We start from the raw sequence: 21,503 nt of genomic DNA, 5'->3' as shown, positions 1-21,503 counted from the left end.
TTGGTTGCAATCTGCAACCTCACCACTAGGTGCCACTAAATCCTGCACACTGGTCCTTTAAGTATGGAGCTAAATCCAGGAGGCGATTATCTTAGCTTAGCAAACAGAGAGAAAAGAGGAAAACAGCTAGCTTGGCTCTGTCTAAAGTTCAGAAATACAAATGTAAAACAAGAAATGTAAAAACAACAATTTATAGTTACAGAATAAAACTGCAATTTTTTGTTTTTACATTTCAGTTTGTGTACAGAATAAACAAATGATATATTTTTAAGTTTTAACTTCAGAGTCAGGCTAGCTGTTGTCTTTATGCTAAGCTAAGCTAATTGCTTCCTGGCTCCAGCTCTGTATTTAACACACAGACATGAGAGTGGTAATGGCCTTCTCATCTGTAATCCACATCTGACAGACACTCTGACAGAAGGGTAATAAACAGAACTAACATCTGGACATGATATTCTGGGTATGATATTCTTGTTTTGTTGATAAATAAGGGTAAAAAGAAATATGTCTCTAAACCAACATGTTAGACTACGGATCTAATTAACAGGCAACAAGCATTAATAAAATAACCTTTAAAATCAAAACCCAAACACAAAGCAACCACTTTACTTCTGTTGAGATTTCTCCTGTGCATTTTGGAGCAGTAAATACAAAACAACATCATCTTTGGTGTCTTCCATCCGTTTGCTGTCTACGTTTGTTCCCTTTAGCTCGGCTGGAGAAGTGATCACATGTGAGGAGGGTATACAGTGTATAAAAACTCTGATTTTTTTTCTACAAATTTTTTTTTTACATTCACAGTCCTTCCTTTATATGTGAGCATCAGCATGAAAAACCTGATGAAGAAGCTACAGTTTACAGTAATGCATATTGCCAAAGCTGCACCCCCCCCCCCGTGTTCTTTGATAAAATGGTGTCTTCCATCCACATTTTCAGCACATCCTTAGTGATGGGTCCACTTTATAATCTCCTACAGTGGGGTGTGTGGAGTGTGCTGTACTCAGATAAAACTCTGATAGCTGTGCGTCAACCACATCGTCTTTACAAACATCTTCGATGAACCATCAGCTGATGGAGCGTTCAAGTCTTTATCACACACGCTCTGCTAGGTTTTCACCAGCGGCTGTTCTGAAATGTCCTCCGGTGTTTTCTCTCCTTCGCGGGATTTTTTCCTCTTCTTGTGGCCTGAGAAGACAAGGAGACGTTAACAGTTAAGGCTGGTGTCACACCTACAAATCGCCATCTTTACCGGTTACTATCTGAATACTTCTTCCACCACTGGTAGACCTCAAGATTTAGACATTTTCAGGCTTTTGAATGCTGTTGGAGCCAATATGTTTTCATCTTGGATGAAATTATTAGGACAATTGCTCTTCAGGCCATTAGGGGGCAACAACAGGGCTATGGTGGAGGCCCTCACTATTATAGTCTATATATATAATGCACCAATAGGAGGAAAGAAAGGAGGGAAGGATGGAAGGAAGGATGGATGGATGGATGGATGGATGGATGGATGGATGGATACATGGATAGATAGATAGACTTTATTTTAGCAGGGGAAACCAATTGAGAGCAAAGCTGTCATTTCCAATGGTGACCTGCAAATACACAACCAAAACAAGCATATAACAAAAAGTCAATCATATACAAAGACAAAGACAAAACAGTCACAATTAAGAACAACAGCAGCATTCATTATATAAAACATCATTCAACAAAATCTTAAAATGTTTGAGGGATAAAAACTCTAATTTAATGAAGTCCTGAAGCTTCTATAGCTTCATGTATGGGATATCCAAGGTAATGCATTCCTGTGAATGAGTGTGGTATCCCATATTTCTAAGTCTTAATGATGATAATAAATAATACGGTGGTTTATTTAGGCTTATTATGGCTTTCTAAATAAAAACAAGACAGTTTACATCTGCATAGTAAAGCACTAATAAAAATGTTGCCTGTACAAGAGGAACTGTTTATTTCTATAAAAGAAACCTCATTTAAACTTCAGCTTTTTAGTCAGTTAACCGGATACCCAGATACTTATAACATGGGACTTTTTAAATTTAAGCCCCAGATATTGCACTAATAGTAAAACTTAGTGGATTTTTCATTTGGGATCTGGTGAAGAGCATGTAATTAGTCTTAACTGGATTTAGTAAAAGCTTAAGTTTAATCAGTGCAACCTATGAACTCAGGTTGTGCGCTTTTAATGGCAGGAGGCACAAAAATTCCTACAAAGCGAACATGACTGCAAGAAAAAAGATCCATAAACAGCAAGACAAATTTCATCACATCCACAGCACGTCAAGCCAACTGCGACCCACCACCATAGAAAACCGTCTGTTTAAGGTTAGTGTTTGTCGTTTGGATAGCTTAAAAACCATTAAACTATTGGAGTGACCATTATTTGGTGCCACCACAGTTTTAAAGACACCTTTCTCACCTGTATTAATCTAAATAAAGAAAACATGCTCGGTCTGCGTGGAGCCCATTAACTACAAATTACATGTATTTTAATTGCTGTTGAGCATTTCAAAGAACTAACATACTGGTTTTTCCAACATACAGAAACAAAGATCACATCTGCAAATAATACAACCTATGATATTCACTATGATCTCAAGCAAGTTATAATTTTTATAAGGTGACTTTTATATCAGATTGAAATAATCATAAATCAATGACTGTCTGATAAGTAGGTTTAGTTGTGTTTAGTTTCATTTGTATGTGTACTTTATGGAAATTTGTCAGAGCTCATGTATACGTGTATTGAACAGAAACACAGTCGTAGTCCTATAAGAAACAACATGGGAATACAAAGTGGGCTAATTGGGAACAATAATGGAAGTTTAAGTAGGAGGCAGGATCTGGAGGGGAAGCTGTGATTGTGTGTTTGTGTGTGTGTGTGTGTGTACATTCCTTTTCTATGTGTGTGTGTGTATAGTGTGTATGCGGTTGTGTTTGCATGTGAATGAAAGCCGAGGAAGCACAGAAAAGGTTGTGTGAATGAGCGGTTTGTGTGTGACTGACTGAATTTGAGCAGGAGTTTCTTGCCCAGTGTGTCCTCTGAGCCGCTCAGCGACAGGCTGCTGATGAAAGGAGACGTGTCCGTTTCTATGGGAACAGCGGCCATGTCTGAGAGAGAGAGAGAGAGAGAGAGAGAGAGAGAGAGAGAGAGAGAGAGAGAGAGAGAGAGAGAGAGAGAGAGAGAGAGAGAACTGCATTTTCATGATGCTGTCAAATGATGAACAGCTTCGGGCAGATTAAAGTCCTGACTCTCAGTTGAGTTTGTGAACAAGGTGAAACAGAAAAAGTTGCGTCGAGTGATGTCTGGAAACTTTTTTTTTTACGTGAAAATATATCTGCTTTTTCCAGAAAGTGATGCTCCTAATAACTACCAACCAGTAACCAATCAAATTGCTCGTCTGACAGTAGCTGTAACATAAACGGAGACGTCGTACCCGTGTGTGCGTCAGTCTCACATCTGTCCTCTCTGATGTACGGGATCTCATCCATCCTGAGAAACACTGAATCACTGGGACTCTTCTGGCCGTCAGATTTACTGCCTACAGCAGATAAACACACACACATAAACACACACAAATGTACTTGCATCAAAATACATGTGAGATTTTTCTATTTATTACATTCTAACTGCTTCTCTAAATCTATTTCTGCTCTATTAGCAATTCAGAGTTTGAACTGGTTACCAAAGTGTGACACCCAAAAAAAATCCAAACCAAATATAGTAGTAGAATTATATATAAATGAATATTGTTAAACTAATGTTTTCAGTCATAGCAGCGTGGCTCTGGGGATGACAGTCTGTCAGTCCACCGTTTTGATCCAGACTGAAATATCTCAACAACTATTAGTTTGATTGCCATGAAATTTTGTGCAAACATTCATAGTCACCAGAGGATGAATCCTAATGACTTTAGTGATCCTCTGACTTTTCATGGCGTCAATGAGGTTGACGTTTTTGTTTTTTATTGTAACCGCTAGACAACTATTACACAGATCGCTGTGACATTTGGTGCAGATTTTCACGTCCCCCTCAGGATACATTTTAATAACTTTGATCTCGTGACTTTATCCAGCGCCATCATCAGGTCAAAATTTTTGGTTATCCAAAAATTTAGTTTATGATCAAATACCTACAAAACATTCCCATCAGCCTGTTCTGTACTTTGTGTTAAGTGCTCATTGACAAATGTTAGCATGCTAATACACCTAGCTAAAATGGTTACCATAACATTACACATGCTAATCAGCAAAATGTTCACATTTAGCTCAAAGCATTCAAGCGCTGTGTCCAAGGACAGCCTGACAGAGATGCTAGCATGGCTGCTACAGTAAGTCAATGATCCTGGAATCGTCAGTTTTCAGGCTTGATCTCTATTCTGTAGGTCAGTAGGTTTTCTTCAACTACTGCTTTGGTAGTTGTGGCAGAGGCTGGATGTTTCAAATCATAATTCAGTTCTTTCTGGGGTACAAGTACCCCTAGTTGGGGATCCCTGCCCCAACCAACAACTCATTAAAATCAAACTTACTCTTTATCTAACTAAAACCAGTCTAAGAACCCTCAAGAGTGAGGACCAACCAACAAAAAACTCGACGGACACACCAACAAAACAGAGATGTTCGCTGAGATACTGCAGCCTCCTGTCTTTTCTTCATGTTTTCCTATTATCTCTGTCAGTCATCTGTCAGTCTGTTTATCTCTCCTCACACTGTCTCTGTCACAGCTTTCTGAACACGTCTCTGTGGTTACTGAGCTGTATTTATACTGCATAATAATAATAATACATTTAATTTGTACCGCACTTTTCATTCATGGTGGAACTCAAAGTGTTACAATATTAATAACATAGAACACACAACGTGTTTAGGGTCACAGCTCTTATTGATGTCTGTCTGAACGGTAAACCTGCTTCAGGATTGTCATTTCCTGTGCAACCCTCTTTTTTTCGGACTCATCACTATCACTCGTCTCCGGGATGGAGGATACTTACGGACGATGCGGTTCTTCTCGTTCAGCAGCGACGTGCTGTGCGGGACGCTGGACTGCTGTCCTCGTGTTCGGGCTGAACTGGGCCGACCGGGCTCTCTGGGCGGAGGCATGAGGGTAGTGGTTGTGGTTTGCTCCGGGGGCATGAGTGTGGCACCGTGCTCCGGGGCCGGAGGCTCCGGGGTCGGGGTGTTGGCCTCTGTCAGACGAGCGTCGGCGTCGGGCGTCTGAGGAGAGCTGTCCATCCGGGTGGCTGTCAAAGCGTTCTGGTAGTGACTCCGGGTGATCTGACACACAGGAGCAGAGGATTATGGGTGTTATCATGGGTTGTGTGCAGCTGTCAGACACTACTTGAGTAAAAGTATGTAGTCTAGTTGGAGTACTCAAGATATTGGATTTTATTTCAACTGAAGAATCACATTTTCCTCTTTAGGATGAGAAAACAAACTTTGGGTACCTTATAAGACCCATGAGATAAACTCAAAAAAACAATCCAAGCCAGTTTTGGATTTGGATACCATTCAGGATATAAAAAGCATCGTCACCCTACAGCAGTTATATTTACATATTGTTGTTTTTTCCCTTTTCCATGTAATGCAAAATAGATGCAAAGTCACAACAACAGCTGCTGAGAACTCACAGCCTCTCTGTTTGTCATATTCAACTTTTTAACTCTTTCTCGACTCTCAGTTCAACTTTTTTTTGCCTCGTCAGGGGTGAAGCCAGGAGAGGAGGACTTTAATGTCAGCTGGTCAGTTCAGCCACTGACCATCAAGTTAACTTTTTCCTTTCTCAACATCATGACAAGTGATCTCAAAAACTAACTTTCATGAAATATGTTCTCAGTGCCCAAAGGATTAATGCTAATATTTCTCATGACCACCATCAGGCCACAATTTCTGCTTCTCCGTGATAAATATAAAAGTTTGGGGTGCCCTGCTTGCCTTAGAGGTTTAAAGTGCTGACCAAAAACCAAAGCATCCCTGTTTTGAGTCTGGCTGAGAACTTTTGTCACTTGTTGTTCCCCATCTCTCTACTTTTGACTCTCCAATAAAATGATCTACATACTGTATATAAAAATGTATTTACCTCTTGTTGTTGTTATTATCTCAACTCAAATCTTACATTTTTCTCCATCAAATTTTGGGGATTTTATGTCTCTACATTTCAGGAAAATGGAAAACCCATTTGATGTGGGCAAATTCAGGTGTTACCTTGATGATCTGCACATGTGTGAGCTGTCTGACGGAGTAGTCAGGCAGGTAGACGTTCCCCCCTCCGTTCAGTTGGCTCATGCTTCCCCCGTACAGCATCGACTCAGAGCGGTCCAAACCACTGCTGCGAGACGGGGATCTGTGGACTGCAGCGGGAAACAAAAAGCTTTGAGTGAGCTCGAGGACGCTGCTTCACTTCGCCCTCGTTAATACGTGACGGGCTCGGCCGCTGTGGCTGAAAGCGTCCATTCATTTCAGTCACTTCACACGATGAATGCTGCGTTCAAGTGTTTGCTAGTTAAATGACTTGAAAGTGTTCACAGACTATAATGTGTTTAGAACCCTTTGAATGCCATGACTGAAGATTTGTGGAGAGTTTAAGTGATCATGGTCAGGTTTTTTATCACTAAAATCCACAAATACACATATTCACTCACAAACAATACTTTACATTTTTTGTGTTTTTATCGTTTTCATGAATTCAACCTGCTGTAATTTACCTGACAACTACAACATGGCTCTTACTTTGTGTATCTGTGTAAAATCCAATTGATAAGCCTTTTATAAATGGTTTAATTAAGTTTATTTTTGAGTTTGTGTGACTTTGTATGTTTGTTTGCACTCCTACTGTTGTGAGAGACACTTTGAGTTTACGTCTGTATGTCCTGAGGTCACTTCAGCTGCTTCCTGACTGCTTTAAGTGGCTAAATCAAAACCAGGATTACATTTATGTGTTTACATCAAACCTGCATTAACTGATTTTCTGTCCACTTGGGGGCAGCAGAAACAAGTCGTGAACATGACACTGACATACCATCACTTTTTAAGATGATGTGTTAGTTTATTTCCATATCCAGCAGTTATGGAGCAACATTATCATTTATTTGGAGTCGTTCACTCTCTTTTAGCTCTGTTTTTGCTCTCTATCAACTCCTGAGGGAAATATCTGGCTCTTTAGCTGCTAAATGCTCCACTATGTTCACCAGCTAGTAGTTAAGTGTGTCTGTTTGCTGTTTGGTGCTGAGCAGGTAGTGTACAGTTGGTTTTTAGAGCTTTTTCTCTTAAAAACAGCCAAAAATGATGCTATGAGAGCACTGAGAGTGAACCAAAACAGTAAAGTTGCAGCCAGACAGCTAATCAATGAGCTGAAACTTGCTATAAAGCTCCATAAAGCAGAGGGTAAGTACACAATTCAAATACATGCATACATGTGTGTATATCTGTACCTGTTGGCATGATGGCAGGTACCCCAAAGTATGAAAAAGCTCCATTCTCAAACTTCAGCGCCTCCTTACCGAACTCCACCTCGACTCGCCCCTGAAGAAACACACCAGAGAAACATCACAGTGAACCAAACAGCTTCAGTCTGGATCAAGAAGATGTTTTCTTCAACTCTCCCTGAATAAAAGCATCAATGAGATAAATGTCTAAAACATAAAAGCAGGTACCTGCAGCACCAGGATGAAATACTCCACCGGTTTGTTGCGCTGGAACAGAAAGTGTTGCGGCGCTCGCTTGTGCTTCTCATCAAACTTGAGTTCTTGAACAACGCTGGGATGTTTGATCAGCCTCAACAAGATCTTCTCTGAGATGTGAGCTGGTTTAAAGGGCTCCACCTCTGATGGAGGGAGAACAGCATTAGTCGGTAGCAGAGTCATATTAAAAATTGTTATGATGACGATGGCATGTCGTATTAAAAGAAGCTACTTTTTGTCACTGTCCAGTGAAAAAAATGTGTCTCTGAAACATATATATCTGGAAATAAAACATTTTCACAACCTGAAAACATGACAAATTGACGATATATGTTTTACAGTAGCCTAAGGTTTTTACTTAATCTGGGTTTTCTAGTTTACTTTATTTGTGGACCTTGATTGTACATTAATTTTCTTCACAAGATTCATGGATTCTGTGAAAAGGCAAATGTAATAAAAGCCAAACATTGCATGAAATATGTATAAATAAAGGTGGAAATGCTCATTTTAAAGCCTTCATGAAGGTCAAAAACTTTTCAACAAGGGTTTGGAAGAGGTTAATATGTTCCTCAGGGCTAGTAGGATGTAAACTGAACCCTCTTGACATTGTCTGTGGGGTTGTGAGCACGCTTCATTTATTATCAACAGAGACTTTTTGCTTCACTAAACATGATCAGGAGCCAAAACAGCTTGTTTCAGACAGAGGCTGAACTGGCAGGCTGCGAAAAGGGACAGTATAAGATAAATTAGTGGTTCTCAAAGTGGGGTCCAGGGAATCCAGGGGGTCCCAAGCAAAAAGGGGATGAATTAATTGTCACTATAATTCACACAATGACAGAATGTTTGACCATTTTGGTCACGGGTTTCATACACTTTCTGTAATAAAACATCTAAAAGCAGATAGGGGTCTAATTTACTCATACAAAGATATACCATTAGAGCCCCAGATTGAAAATATAGACATGTGAATGTGTTTAATATGCTCCCTTTAACCCTCCTGTTGTTTTCGGGTCAATTTTGCCCCGGGAGGACAACAGGTTTCATTATGTGCTTTCATCAAAAAACTTGAAATGGTTTTAAATCAGTATCCTGACTAAACTTTTCCATATACCAGTCTGCCATAATCCATCAACATATTTTCCTCTGATCTCAACTGTAGTTAAAATAATTCATAATTTTTTTAGTCAGGATACTGTTTTGAAACCATTTCAATTTTTTTGCTGACAGCACATAATGTTGTCCTTGGGACAACAGGTTTCATTATGTGAGCACACTTCATTTATTATCAACAGAGATTTTTTGCTTCACTAAACATGATCAGGAGCCAAAACAGCTTGTTTCAGACAGAGGCTGAACTGGCAGGCTGCGAAAAGGACCAGTATAAGATAAATGAGTGGTTCTCAAAGTGGGGTCCAGGGACCCCAAGGGATTCCAGGGGGTCCCCAGCAAAAAGAGGATTAATTTATTTTCATTATAATTCACACAATGACAGAATGTTTGACTATTTTGGTCATGGGTTTCATGCACTCTCTGTAATAAAACATCTAAAAGCAGATGGGGATCTGTGGTCTAATTTGTGTCAGTTTAGGGGTCTTTGGTGTGAAAAAGTTTGAGAACCTCTGAGATAAATAATTTCTTTGAAGCCCCAGATTGAAAATATTGATATGTAAATGTGTTTAATATGCTTCCTTTAAACCTCCTGTTGTCCTCTTGGGTCAATTTTGACCCGGGTTTCATTATGTGCTGTCATCAAAAAACTTTAAATGCTTTTAAATCAGTCTGCCATAATCCGTCAACATATTTTCCTCTGACCTCAACTATAGTTAAAATAATTCATAATTTTTTAGTCAGGATACTGTTTTGAAACCATTTAAAGTTTTTTGATGACAGCATATAATGACACCTGTTGTCAACAACAGGAGGGTTAAACCATGAGGTGATTAAAAAATCGGGTCAATTTTGACCCGGGAGGACAACAGGAGGGTTAAACCATGATGTGAATAAAAAATTTGGGTCAATTTTGACCCGGGAGGACATAATTTTTTAATTTTCATAATTTTTTTGTCAGGATACTGTTTTGAAACCATTTAAAGTTTTTTGATGACAGCACATAATGACACCTGTTGTCCTCCTGGGTCAAAATTGACCTGAGGTCAACAGGAGGGTTAAACAAAATCCTAAACAAACACAAGAGCACACACAAAGCAGGAAGCTGATTGGTCAGTACCTGTGGAGAGGAAGCGGTGCGTTGCCAGGAGAAGCTGAGGAGAAATCTTTACTTTCATCTCGTTCTCTGACAGCTTGAAGATGGAGAAGTCCTGCTGCTTCCGCTCATGGTGGGAAACACGACGCTTCGTACGATTATCAGCTGACAGGAGAGACGCACACCAACACACACAAAATCAGTGTGGTCAAATCACACAAGCTCTCATAATGAAATCAAAACATTTTGTCCTCTTAAGTGTGTTTGTGAGCGTGTTTGCGAGCGTACTGTAGAGGTCGGTCTCATCCAGGATCTCCGACTTGATGATCTCCTCGATGACGTCCTCCAGGGTGACGATGCCCATCACCTCGTAGAAAGGGTCGCCCTCACCCTCGTTGTTCACCCGCTGCACGATGGCCAGGTGGGACTTTCCTGGATGAGAAGTTCAACAAGAACCTTTATGTCAGTGTCACTTTTAACCCTCAGTATATAAAACTAAAGAATAAATTGGAAAAAAAAGAATGGTTAAGGAGCATTAAAGGAAAAGTTCACAATTTTCCAAGTCTGACTTAAAACAACAGTCAGGTGTCCATATAAGTTGATGTGAAGCTTATATGAGTCTTCATCAGTCTGAGTTAGTCATATCAAGTGGATATCTGACACATTTACAGTCTTTTTAGCATCAAATTCCCTCTTTGTGTTTCCTCGGACAGTGTTTCCCTGTTGAGCTGCAGGTGGAAGTATAGTAACAAAAAGAGGAACTTTGGCACTAAAAAGACTGTAACGTTGAAAGATATCTACTTGATTTGACTCATTTGGATGCTGAAGCTTCATATTAGCTTCAGATAGACTTTTAAATACATTTTTGTACAGAAGGAGGCTCGAGGCTTCAAATACCAGTATGAATAGGAAGGATGATTGTTATGTTATTTAAGACATACGGCATAAAATCACTTTGAAATTCAACATTTTTCGCAGCAACTAGAGTGGATACTGAATATATTCTGAGCCAACATACAGTAAGTACATGAAACTAAACAAGGAACTGACATGAGTATCAATGTGTGTGTGTGTCAGGGGACATTTGTGTTACATCTTTGGTTCATTTTTTTAACAAATGTAAATAGTAAGAGAGGGATTCAATTTTTTACTCACAAACATATACATTTATGTTCTTTTGCATTTTAGGTCCCAAAAAGGAAAGTTGTCCGATTTATTGTTATACAGTATATTTGCACTTTTTCTCATATTGCACCACCCTCTGTAAAATGTCCTATAAATTAACTGCAAATAACACAGAAGCTTCCAGGAAATTAATATAAAATTAGGACCCATAACCTAACAGTCACAATATATATATATATAAACCTCATACTTTGTATACATATTCTTATATAAGAGAATTTATAATGAAATTTTGGATTCAATTTGAGTAAACCTGCCTCCCTTCACATGTTCGTATGACTCACAGTGAGTGGGAGTGGAGCCGAGCAGTTTGATGTTCACTAAGTGGAGCAACAGAAGGAGCTGAATGGAGTGGGTGTAGCAGCAGGGAGGACTCAAACACACACACACATGTCTTTGGAAAAACACAATCCATCATATAAATGTACTCAGGTGACATATCCAGAGTCCGCTGTGTTTACTTTCAGGATGATGAGTGTGTGTGTTCTCGTTTCCAAAGAGAAACGGAATAATTAATAATCCGTGTGCAGAGCCGGATGAAAAAATAAACAAAACAAAACAGAGCCATTGTAAGATTAGATTAGGTTTTGATATTTAAAATTTTGGATTCGATTTGAGTAATGCTGTTTCTGTTCACATGTATGTATGACTCACGCTGAGTGGGAGCGACGGCTGGCTGTGCAGTTAGATGTTCAGTAAGTGGAGCAACATGATGATGATGATGATGAGTGTGTGGTTTCGGAGGTAAAATCTTGGGGCGTTTCCAAAAATAAATGGAATAATTAATAATCCATGCACTGCTCTGGATGAAGAACTCCTGCAGGAGAAGAGATTTTACTGAAGAAAATACAGAAAGTAAAACAAAATAGAGCCGTTTTTTACTCAGGCTGACGGGGTCTTAAATGAGATTTAGGACTTATTTAATTCAAGGTGGTTAGGCCTGTAAATGAAGCAGAAGGAACAAGAAGAGGTGTGTGTGTGTGTGTGTGTGTGTGTGTGTGTGTGTGTGTGTGTGTGTGTGTGTGTGTGTGTGTGTGTGTGTGTTTTGTCCTGATGCCAATATGTGTGTAACTAAGAGACACAGCAGCAGCAGTTGTACGTCGTGTCAGTCAGCCAGCTCTTACATAATTCACAACTTCTTTTACAGTCAGAAAATATGTACGTGTGCAGAGGTTAGTGAGACACATACACACACACACACACACACACACACACACACACACACACACACACACACACACACATTGACAGAAAACAGAGTGAATCCTTGTTAGTAGAGAGTTCACTCCTCGGCAGTCTGGCTCCGACTCAACTTCTTGACTGAGATTCGCTCTCTGTTTCCACATTCTCTGCCTGCCAAATACTACCTCAAACACACACACACACACTCACTCTCACACACACACACACATTCACACATTCACACAAATGCACATGATTCTGGCAGCCCTGCATTTAGCTAAGTGGGTCAGCCTTACATACAGATCAGGCCGAGAGAGAGAGGAGGAGAGAAGAGCATTTACAACTTATGCGCTTGTGTGTTCTCTCTCTCTCTACTCTGTATTGTGTCGGATTGAATGTCTCCATCAGTGTCTCACTCACACTTCTCCTTATCTTTAAAGTATTTCTTTAACCTCCTGACCTTATATTTCTCTATATACCCATTAAATAGCCTCAAAGATGGAAACAAAACAAGTAGAAAGGCAGATGCTTCTAAGACAACATTGTGAATGGCTGCAACGTTTCATTAAAGAGAAATATTTTCCTGTTATTCAGTTTGATGCATCAAGACATGTTTTAATTTTTATGGATTCGCACAAAAAACTCAAAGCAGAAAAAAAAGCACTACATAGTCAATAAAGTATTTGTGAAATAAAATGTGCGTGAGGCAAAGAAAGCTGATGAAAGGTCATAAGGTCAAGTCAAATCTTCAGCTTTTCTTCCACTTGATCGTTCTTATTCTGCATAATCCAAATAATCCCTCTACTGTTTACTGCTTATATTTAATGAGAACTATATTCAGGAATATCTCAAGTATCTGGGACACTGAGTCTGCATATTATTGTTTCACAGCCGGTTAAACGTTGTAGGATAATCAGGATTTCTTCACCTTCATTTTTATAAGCTGTTCCTCAGTCTTGCAGCATCACTCCCGACATGCAAGTACGATCCAGCGGAGACTTTATTCCACACCTGACATCAACTTGAACATCAGGGTGAATCTACAGGATCACATCAAATTTAGATAGCACACCGTCCCACATCTTTGTGATTACAGCTGTTATCAGTGCCGCTTTTTTAAAAAAAGCTGTAAATCCTGGAATGTGCTGATCAGATTCGTCTCCAGAAATAAAACTGCTTGAGTCTGAGTAAAAAGTGGTGAGATCAGCTCTGCGTATTTAAAACATCTAGAGACTGAGACGAGGAGGGTTTGGTTTTGCGGTTCGACCACCTTGTTCATTTCAAGGAGTGATTTCTGGGGGTCATGAAGACTATTTCTCATTAATTTATGGCCACACAAGAGACGGATCAAGTATTAAAAAAAAAATACATGTTTACAAGTGGATATTTGCAAGAGCTCAGTTAGGAATGCTACTTTATCCTCCCTCTAAGAGATCTAAGTAGTAAATTCCTGTCATGTGTTATTGCAGGCTCTCATCTGTAGATAAACACAGACGTGATAGATTTTTAGACCCTAAAGGATTAAACTATTGATCGGGTGCTGTGAGCCAGAGAGGAATCCACTCCTTAATTGTAAACTGATGACTGAAAACACTTTAGATTATTATTTAGAATATACTGTATATGATGCTTTATTCTATCACAGTACTCGTGTTTGCAGGTTAAGAGCTGATCGGCTGAAATATGTCAAAAAAAAAAAAAAAGCAGCATGGATCCAGAGAACAGATGGCAGGGAGACAAACTGTGGAAATACAACGATGAATATTTTATACGCTGCCTCCTGGGAGATGGTACAGTGACAAGGACAGAGAGAGAGAGAGAGAGAGAGAGAGGGGGGGGGAACAACGGAGGGCGATAAAATCAAGGGGTTGTGTAGAGTAGCAAAATCTGTGGGTGTAGATTACGCAATAGAAGCGCAGCAGTGAATTAAACAAAACTATTGCTGTTAATAGATCATTTAGCGATAGTGCCTGAAATTATATCAGAGTTTTTGAGTCTCACATTCATCACAACAGTTCCTCAGGTTTTCATCTTTCCTTTTTGTCAATATTTACCACGTTTAGCGACTGCTTGGTTAACTTTGGACGTGAGATAGAGAAATATTTTGTCATTCCTCTCTCCTCTCTTTCTGTGGTTTCTTTCAGAGTGCTTGCAGATGACAAATTTGAACTCCCGCCAGAAGTTTTTCACTGTGATTTAAGTCAGAGCCGTCCAGATCTGCCAGACGTTTATTATCTCAACGTTAAACCTACTGTTGTTCTTATAAAGTGTCGACTAATTATAGTGTTGAAAGTCACTAATTTGAGCTTTGTGGCAGAAGGGGAAACAAAGTCTCGTCCAGGATTTGTGTGTAATGTTCACCGTTTAGCTTCTCTGGCACTGAAAAAAAGTTTCTGTGTACCAGGATACTACTGCTGCGGTGCACAGCAGGGGAAAAGTTTGCTTGGCCAGACAAACTGCTTTGCATCCAGGCCAAAGAATCCCTCTGTAGTCTCACCAGATCATCTCCGCAGTGGCTTTAAATGAATATTGTGTTTTGTTAAGTGCTGGCGGAGAAGAAACGGCTTCTTCACTCCTCCTGCACTTTTACATCATCCTCCATTGCAGCTAATGAGCTCTGCAAGTGAGCAAAGGTTTGATTTATTGTTTTTAGATGTCTATGTTGCTTATAAATATTGGTGACATGTGCTTTGCATGTCCTGCAAATTTAAAAAAACCCAAAACAAAACAAGCCTGTTGTGCTGTTGCTCATTTCAGTTGACTTTGCATTAATTCTAATTTCTTTTCTGCAACTTTTGTAAAAAGACTACACTGAGCCCTGAGTGATGATCAATGCTTTTATGGTGCTCTTTTAACCTTATAATCTATAAGATTTATGCTGCTGAATTGTAAGTTTGCATTGTACGGGTGATGCAGGAAGAGGAGCGTGTCTTGTGTGTAGCAGCGTAGCTTCAGCTGACAGGCTGAAGTGGCTCATAGGCTTTGCTCAGTGTGTTTCTCTAAACTGTCAGTGCCTCTTTCATCTTCGTTTTGAGCGTGTCCATGTGTTTACCTTTGTGTAAGACGATGCATAATTATATTAACATTTACAAGCAGAAACAGGTCATTTTACACACAGGCGTAGTGCCATTTGAGCTTTGGTTTCTGCTGCATATTGATTAAACTTGAATAAAATTTTAGAGAACCTTCAAAACAATAATAGCAGATAATAAAATAACGCAGATGGCCGCGTTGGTGTGCATGTTTTGCTATGATGAGAACATGAAATAGAGTAAAACATCTATGAGTTTAAAGGCTTATCAGACACCAAAACACTGAACTGTGCAGCACTCTTCTGTCACAATATTCACAAGGTAACTAGTAGAATTCACTCATTCATGCAACACAGTGATCTACCAGGAGTGTGCACTTGCATGCATTTGATTGGGTAAGCTCTGCTGATGACATTGCACTGCATTGCAACCCAGCTTAAATTTTTTGTCAGATGACCCACTGAATTGTTTTTTGCTAACGTCAGTCTGACCACAGCCTTTGGTAACCGTCAGGTTGAATTAATGAAGCAAATATGCTGCAATTTTGCAACTTGTAGTGTCTTAAAGTAAACAAGTCAAATGTATTAATATCACAGAGAATAACTGCAGCTGAACTGATGCATTTTCAGAAACAAAACCAGATGTTCCACGCCACTATTAGCCAGACCATTAAGGACTTCCAATATGGCCGACAGCATATATATGAACTTCTCTGGGCACATTTAGACCCAGAGTAGTGATACAGTAAAACAACACAAGGGGCTCCGCTGTTGTGAGTGTACTGCAAGAGGGTGCACAGGTAGATGTTTAAATACAAACCAAGAAGTCCATTTTGACATAATAAACGCACCACAGAGAGACAGAGGGTTAGTAGTGTTACCAGGGCAACCTGAAGACTCAGTTTATAATCCTCTAGTCTGTGTGGATTATCTTTTCCAGATCCCTGTGTGGAACAGTGACACATATCATGTCTGTGTTCATCCTACAGCTCTGATAGTATCTCATACAAACCACTCCAGGAACACACACATAACGTATATAATATATATACAGAACATTACAGTCAGCAGGAAGTGTGGATATCTGATTGGACAGCTGGATGATGGATGTGTAAGATGAAGATGAAGTTTTGGTGCATGTGAATGTCATCTTTAGGTTTCCTGGGTGTATAAAAGCTTTTCAAAGACGCATTTTGGACATTTGAGAAATCACAAAAGACAAAAAGAGTGATCTTGAAAATGAGGCATTTAGGTGATACCAGATTTTTACTCAGCGGTTATAAGATAAGCAAAATAAATGAGCTGTCTGATGTCTCCTCTAAACAGAAGCCTCCTTGGTCAAGGTGTCCTCCTCTGTTTACATTTGTCTCTTCCTGTTCTTACCACCAACCCAGCAGAAAAAAAAAAAAAAAAAAAAACAGAAAACGCTGACAGTGCAGGGTTCCTGAACATGCAGGAAGGCAGTGACTAGCAGCGAGGCCTGTGATTGGCTAGTGAGCACCCCACCCATTTAAAACTCTACAATAAAGCGGAATGCCAGCAGACCGCATACAGAAGCCCTCTCTGCTGCAGCACCACTGCAAACTGTGTGTGTGTGTGTGTGTGTGTTTTTTTTTTCAATCTTTTTGTGATGCAGGGCAGAGCTGTGGCTGCTATTTTCCAGCTCTGCATCCACTGAGCATCCTAATATACTTAACTGAGGAGGTAACTCTGCTGTCTGTTTTGTTTTGGGGTTTTTTTTTTTCCAGCCAGTTCAGAACTCAAAGCAGCAACTTTTAGGTCACATCCTAAATGTCACTCACTGTTTCCCGAAGCGCATGATGCAACCTGAAATGTCTCCTTTTGTCCCGACCAACAGACCACAACTCAAATATATTCAGTTAACTGTCATCGAGGAGTAAAGAAACCAGAAATTATTCACATTTAAGAAGCTGGAACCATAGAAGATTAACTGATTATCAAAATACTTGATAACTGTTGCAGCTTTAAAAGTATTTTTAATTTCTTAGAACCTTAAATTTCACCTTAAGTTTCCTTACCATGATCGACAAATAAAGTAAGATTGACTCAGCACACCAGGAAAGCACTTTCAGATAGGACTGGGCAATATATCAATATTATATCCATATCGTTATACGGCATAAGTGTTGTCTTTTCCTGGTTTTAAAGTGATGTAATTTTAACTTACCAGACTGTTCTAGCTGCTATATTATTTGTTATTTTATCCACTTAATCAGTATATCCACATTGCTGATGATTATTTATCAAAAACATCATTATGTGAATATTTTATGAAAGCACCAATAGTCATCCCTATAATATTGTCTCAGGTATCGAGGTATTTGATCAAAAATATCATATTTGATTTTGTCTATATCACCCAGCCGTACTTTCGGACCAATCCAGAGCGCTTATTTATCTATTCCATCATCTGTGTTTGACCCTTTGATCTCATCTCTACATATCTCAACCTTTCATAAATGTAAAAACAACAAAAGCTTGTTTGACGTCAACCTTGAAGTTTCATTTGGCTAATTCTGCAAATTTGAAAAGTCCTGAGAGAGACAGAATTTCCCTCTGCAGGATGAGAGAAAAAAAAGATGAAAAGAGGTGACAGATGTGTCAGATCTACAAAGGTGTCAAGACATCAGGATGAACAGGCCAATCAGAATCCTGCAACCTCACCTGTGGTACCCAACACCCACATATTTCCATGGTAACAAACCGCACATCAGATGCCAGTCTCTGAGTGGGTTTATTTCGTTTTCTGCCTGTAAATACTGACTCTGACTCTGCAGCTGGACAAACATCGCTGCTCTCATGAGCCCTGATAAACCCACAGTAAACCTGCTCCAATTATAAACTGCTGCAGGCCAAAACCATGTTTGCAGAATATTGCAAAGATAAACCACAGAAGAGACATCATGAATCATGAGACATGAGAGACCAGGATTAAGTATCCCATAATCATTATTAGTGCAGATACAGTATTATTACCATTTACTTGGTGAGGAGGCAATTTAGTATTTGTGACAAGTGGTTTTGTATCAATAATTATAATAATAATAATAATCACATCTATAAGGCAAGCTAATTAAACTAATTAGTTTTTTTTCCTGATAAATTATTCTGATATATTATTTATATTTTTCCAATGTAGCCATAATTTAATACTTTATATTTATGATCTTATATGAGTTTTTGAGACTGCACTTCATTTTACCTCAATAATACCTCCTGCTACATACACACACACACACACACACACACACACACACACACACACTTAACCCCTGCGTGCCCTCCTCACCTTTCTTAAATTCTTCCAGCATGGCGTCCAGTTTAGTGTCGTTGAAGACGCAGTGCAGCGGGTGTTTGTAGAACTGGGTGATGGTCTTCAGCGGGGTGCAGTCGTCCGGGTCCACGAAGGCCAGGTCCTTGACAAAGAGGATGTCCACGATATTGGACCGCTCGTTCTCAAACACAGGTATCCGCGTGTATCCGCTCTGCATGATCTCCGACATGGTGTTGAAGTCCAGGACCACGTCCGAGGCCAGCATGAAGCAGTCGCTCAGAGGGGTCAGGACGTCTTCCACGGTTTTGGTGCGCAGCTCCAGAGCTCCCTGGATGATGTTGAGCTCCTCTTTGACCAGGTCGTGGTACGGGTCAGTGACGCGCAGCATCTCCAGAAGTTTCTCTCTGGTGTAAAAGTTAGAGATCTCCTGGTTGAGGATGAGGTCCAGCAGTTTGCTGATGGGGTAGGAGATGGGGAAGGAGAGCACCATCAGCAGCCGTGTCACCCAGATGGTTTTGGAGGCGATGGCCAGACCGTGGCGCGACGCCACCGAGTGCGGAAGGATCTCCCCGATGAAGAAGATGCCAAAGGCGCAGATGACCGTGGAGAGCCAGGTCATGCCCAGGATCTGGCACATCCACACGGCGAGCGAGGCGTTGATGATCGCGTTCCCGAGCAGTAAAGTGCAGAGGACGTAGTTACCGTGCCGACGCACCGACTCGATTTTCCGCGCGTAGTTCTGCTCCTTGTCGGTGCCGCTGTTCTGGAGGACCTGCAGCTCCACCGGGTCCAGCGCCAGCAGGCTCAAGTTCAGCCCGCTGAACAGAGCTGACAGCCCGAGCAGCAGGACGGACACCAACACCTGCAGCCACAGCTCCGGGACAGCCGAGCGCTCTACCACGGCCACCCAGAAATCCCGCGTCCGGTAGTGTTCCCATTTGGATCCGTCAAAAGCGCACATGGAGTAGTATTTGATCTTCTCCCCTCTCCGCAGGTCCTTGGCCAGCAGCTCCACCAGCACCGAGTTCTGACTGGAAGCTGACTTGAAAGAGCCCAAAACCTCGATGTCGGACGTCCTGGCGTTCTTGTCCATGCACATGTTCCGCTTCGGGTGAACTTGTCCCTCTCGCCCGGGAGTTGGCTCCTCGATGAAAGCGATCCAGGGCGCGGCGTTGTTGGCGCGAGTCGCCGCGGTGCGGTTAAGCCTCTGCGGGGAGGTGGAGTAATAAACCCGCAGTATGAAGCGGGTCCCCTCGGTAGCTTTCAGCACCCCGTCCTCCACGGACAGCTCCGCCCCGGTCTCCTCCGGCCGAAAGCCGAGCAAGCCGAGCGCCGGGGCGGGGAGCAGGGTGCAGGCGAAGAGGAAGAGCAGCAGCAGGCGGGACGGAGACAGCGGAGCCCCGGTTCGGGACCGCGCGGCCGCATCCTCCGCAGCCATGATGCGGTGTGAGATGCTCGGTCAGTCCAGGGCTCCTGGGTCACGTGGTTCTGCGTGGTTCCGGTCCATGTGGTGGAGAAGGAGGGACCAGTTAGTCCTCCGTTAACGGCGGTGATTAGGATGTTCTGCTGTACTGACGGAGAGATGCGCCCTACACTGTGCAGTGACGTAACTTTCTAATAATAGCCTCGAGCTCTCGGCCATGAAAAATCACTGAAACACCACTGTAGTCATGCAGGAGTTTACATTTCATCTATTGTGGTTTGTAGTGACTTTTTTATGTTTTATGATGATGTATCACTTTGATACGACCGACATGTGTGGTAACAAATAGTGACTTTGCAGTGACATCATCATGTTTAATAGCTACTATGATTATACCTTTATGCTTTAAACCGTTTATATTGTATTAACCAACTGTGCTTTACTGCATTTTTAAAATCTAGTTTGCAATCTAGCCTTTCATTTTCCTAAATTATGGCTCGTGCAGGCTGTCAACACCGAGTTTCAAGTGTTACTATAAGGCATCCTTCAGGAGTGCTTGTAATTAATGGCTTTATCAATAGTTTATCATGCTTTGCAGATTAGTTATGAGTTCATAATAATAATAAAAAAATACCTTTCAGGTTGCCATGTTGTGCAAAATTTGCTTTGTCATTTTAGTTAATCTGGAAAAACTCCTCCAATATTTGAGCACTTACCTTCTGGAAAAGTGCTGCTGAATTGACAGTTACTGTAAAAACAATTTATTCTTTGATGATCAAAGATTTATAACACAGACATGATGGTCCGGTAATGGATCAAAACTGCATTAGAAAATAAGAAAGATAAACCACAACCCTGCAGCCTAAATGTTGTTTTCATCAATGACTTATAACTGATCCATAAAGCAAAGGATTTATCAACCACCAATAAAACCATCAGTTGCAACTTATAAACCTTTCTGTGAAGCATGTCTTATTAGAATAATGTCTCCTTAATATTTTACTATATTTTTATCCCTATAAATTCTGTCACCTGTACAGTAGCTATAAGATATTTTTCTGTGATCTACTTATCCCTTTAACATATCAAGCATCGTCTAAATAAGCACTGTGATGACAAGTGTAGTCACATGACTGTTGGCTGAATCTGTCTTGAGGAGTTGAAGTGTTATTGTGGCTAAATCGTGTATTCTGATAACAGCTGCCGATCCCGTGATGTTACTGTCTAAACATGGAAACAATGTTAAGTGAACACACAGAGAGTCTGACCTTGAAGATCAGACTGTAAGGAGACAGAAGAGAACAGGAATGTGGATCCGTCTCATTATCTCTCTCACACACACTCGACTCCTTTACTTTAAACCTGAAACTGAAAAGTGTTCTCTTCCTTCTACTGTTTGTCTCTTAGATTTACAGAAACATTTACTGACAGGTTGTATTCAAGGGAAAACTTTTATCCCCCCTTTGCCCCCAACTAAAAGGGCC

At 40.7% G+C, this 21,503-nt stretch overlaps 1 protein-coding gene across 1 annotated transcript; it reads right to left on the bottom strand.

Moving 5' to 3' along the window:
- Window positions 1–584: 584 nt before the first annotated feature.
- Window positions 585–20,952, bottom strand: LOC121912809 (metal transporter CNNM1-like). Its single transcript, XM_042435260.1, has 10 exons — window positions 18,612–20,952; window positions 10,192–10,335; window positions 9,928–10,068; window positions 7,674–7,843; window positions 7,452–7,542; window positions 6,226–6,371; window positions 5,016–5,298; window positions 3,462–3,566; window positions 3,031–3,135; window positions 585–1,185 (listed from the first exon to the last, which is right to left on the bottom strand). The coding sequence occupies exons 1-10, from the start codon at window positions 20,032–20,034 to the stop codon at window positions 1,106–1,108; spliced, it is 2,688 nt and encodes an 895-aa protein (XP_042291194.1). The 5' UTR covers window positions 20,035–20,952; the 3' UTR covers window positions 585–1,105.
- Window positions 20,953–21,503: the final 551 nt, after the last annotated feature.

Source organism: Thunnus maccoyii, chromosome 2, assembly GCF_910596095.1.
Source record: "Thunnus maccoyii chromosome 2, fThuMac1.1, whole genome shotgun sequence".
NCBI lineage: Eukaryota > Metazoa > Chordata > Actinopteri > Scombriformes > Scombridae > Thunnus > Thunnus maccoyii.
The sequence above is the reverse complement of the archived record's forward strand: the minus strand, read 5'-3'. Positions and strand labels throughout refer to the sequence as shown.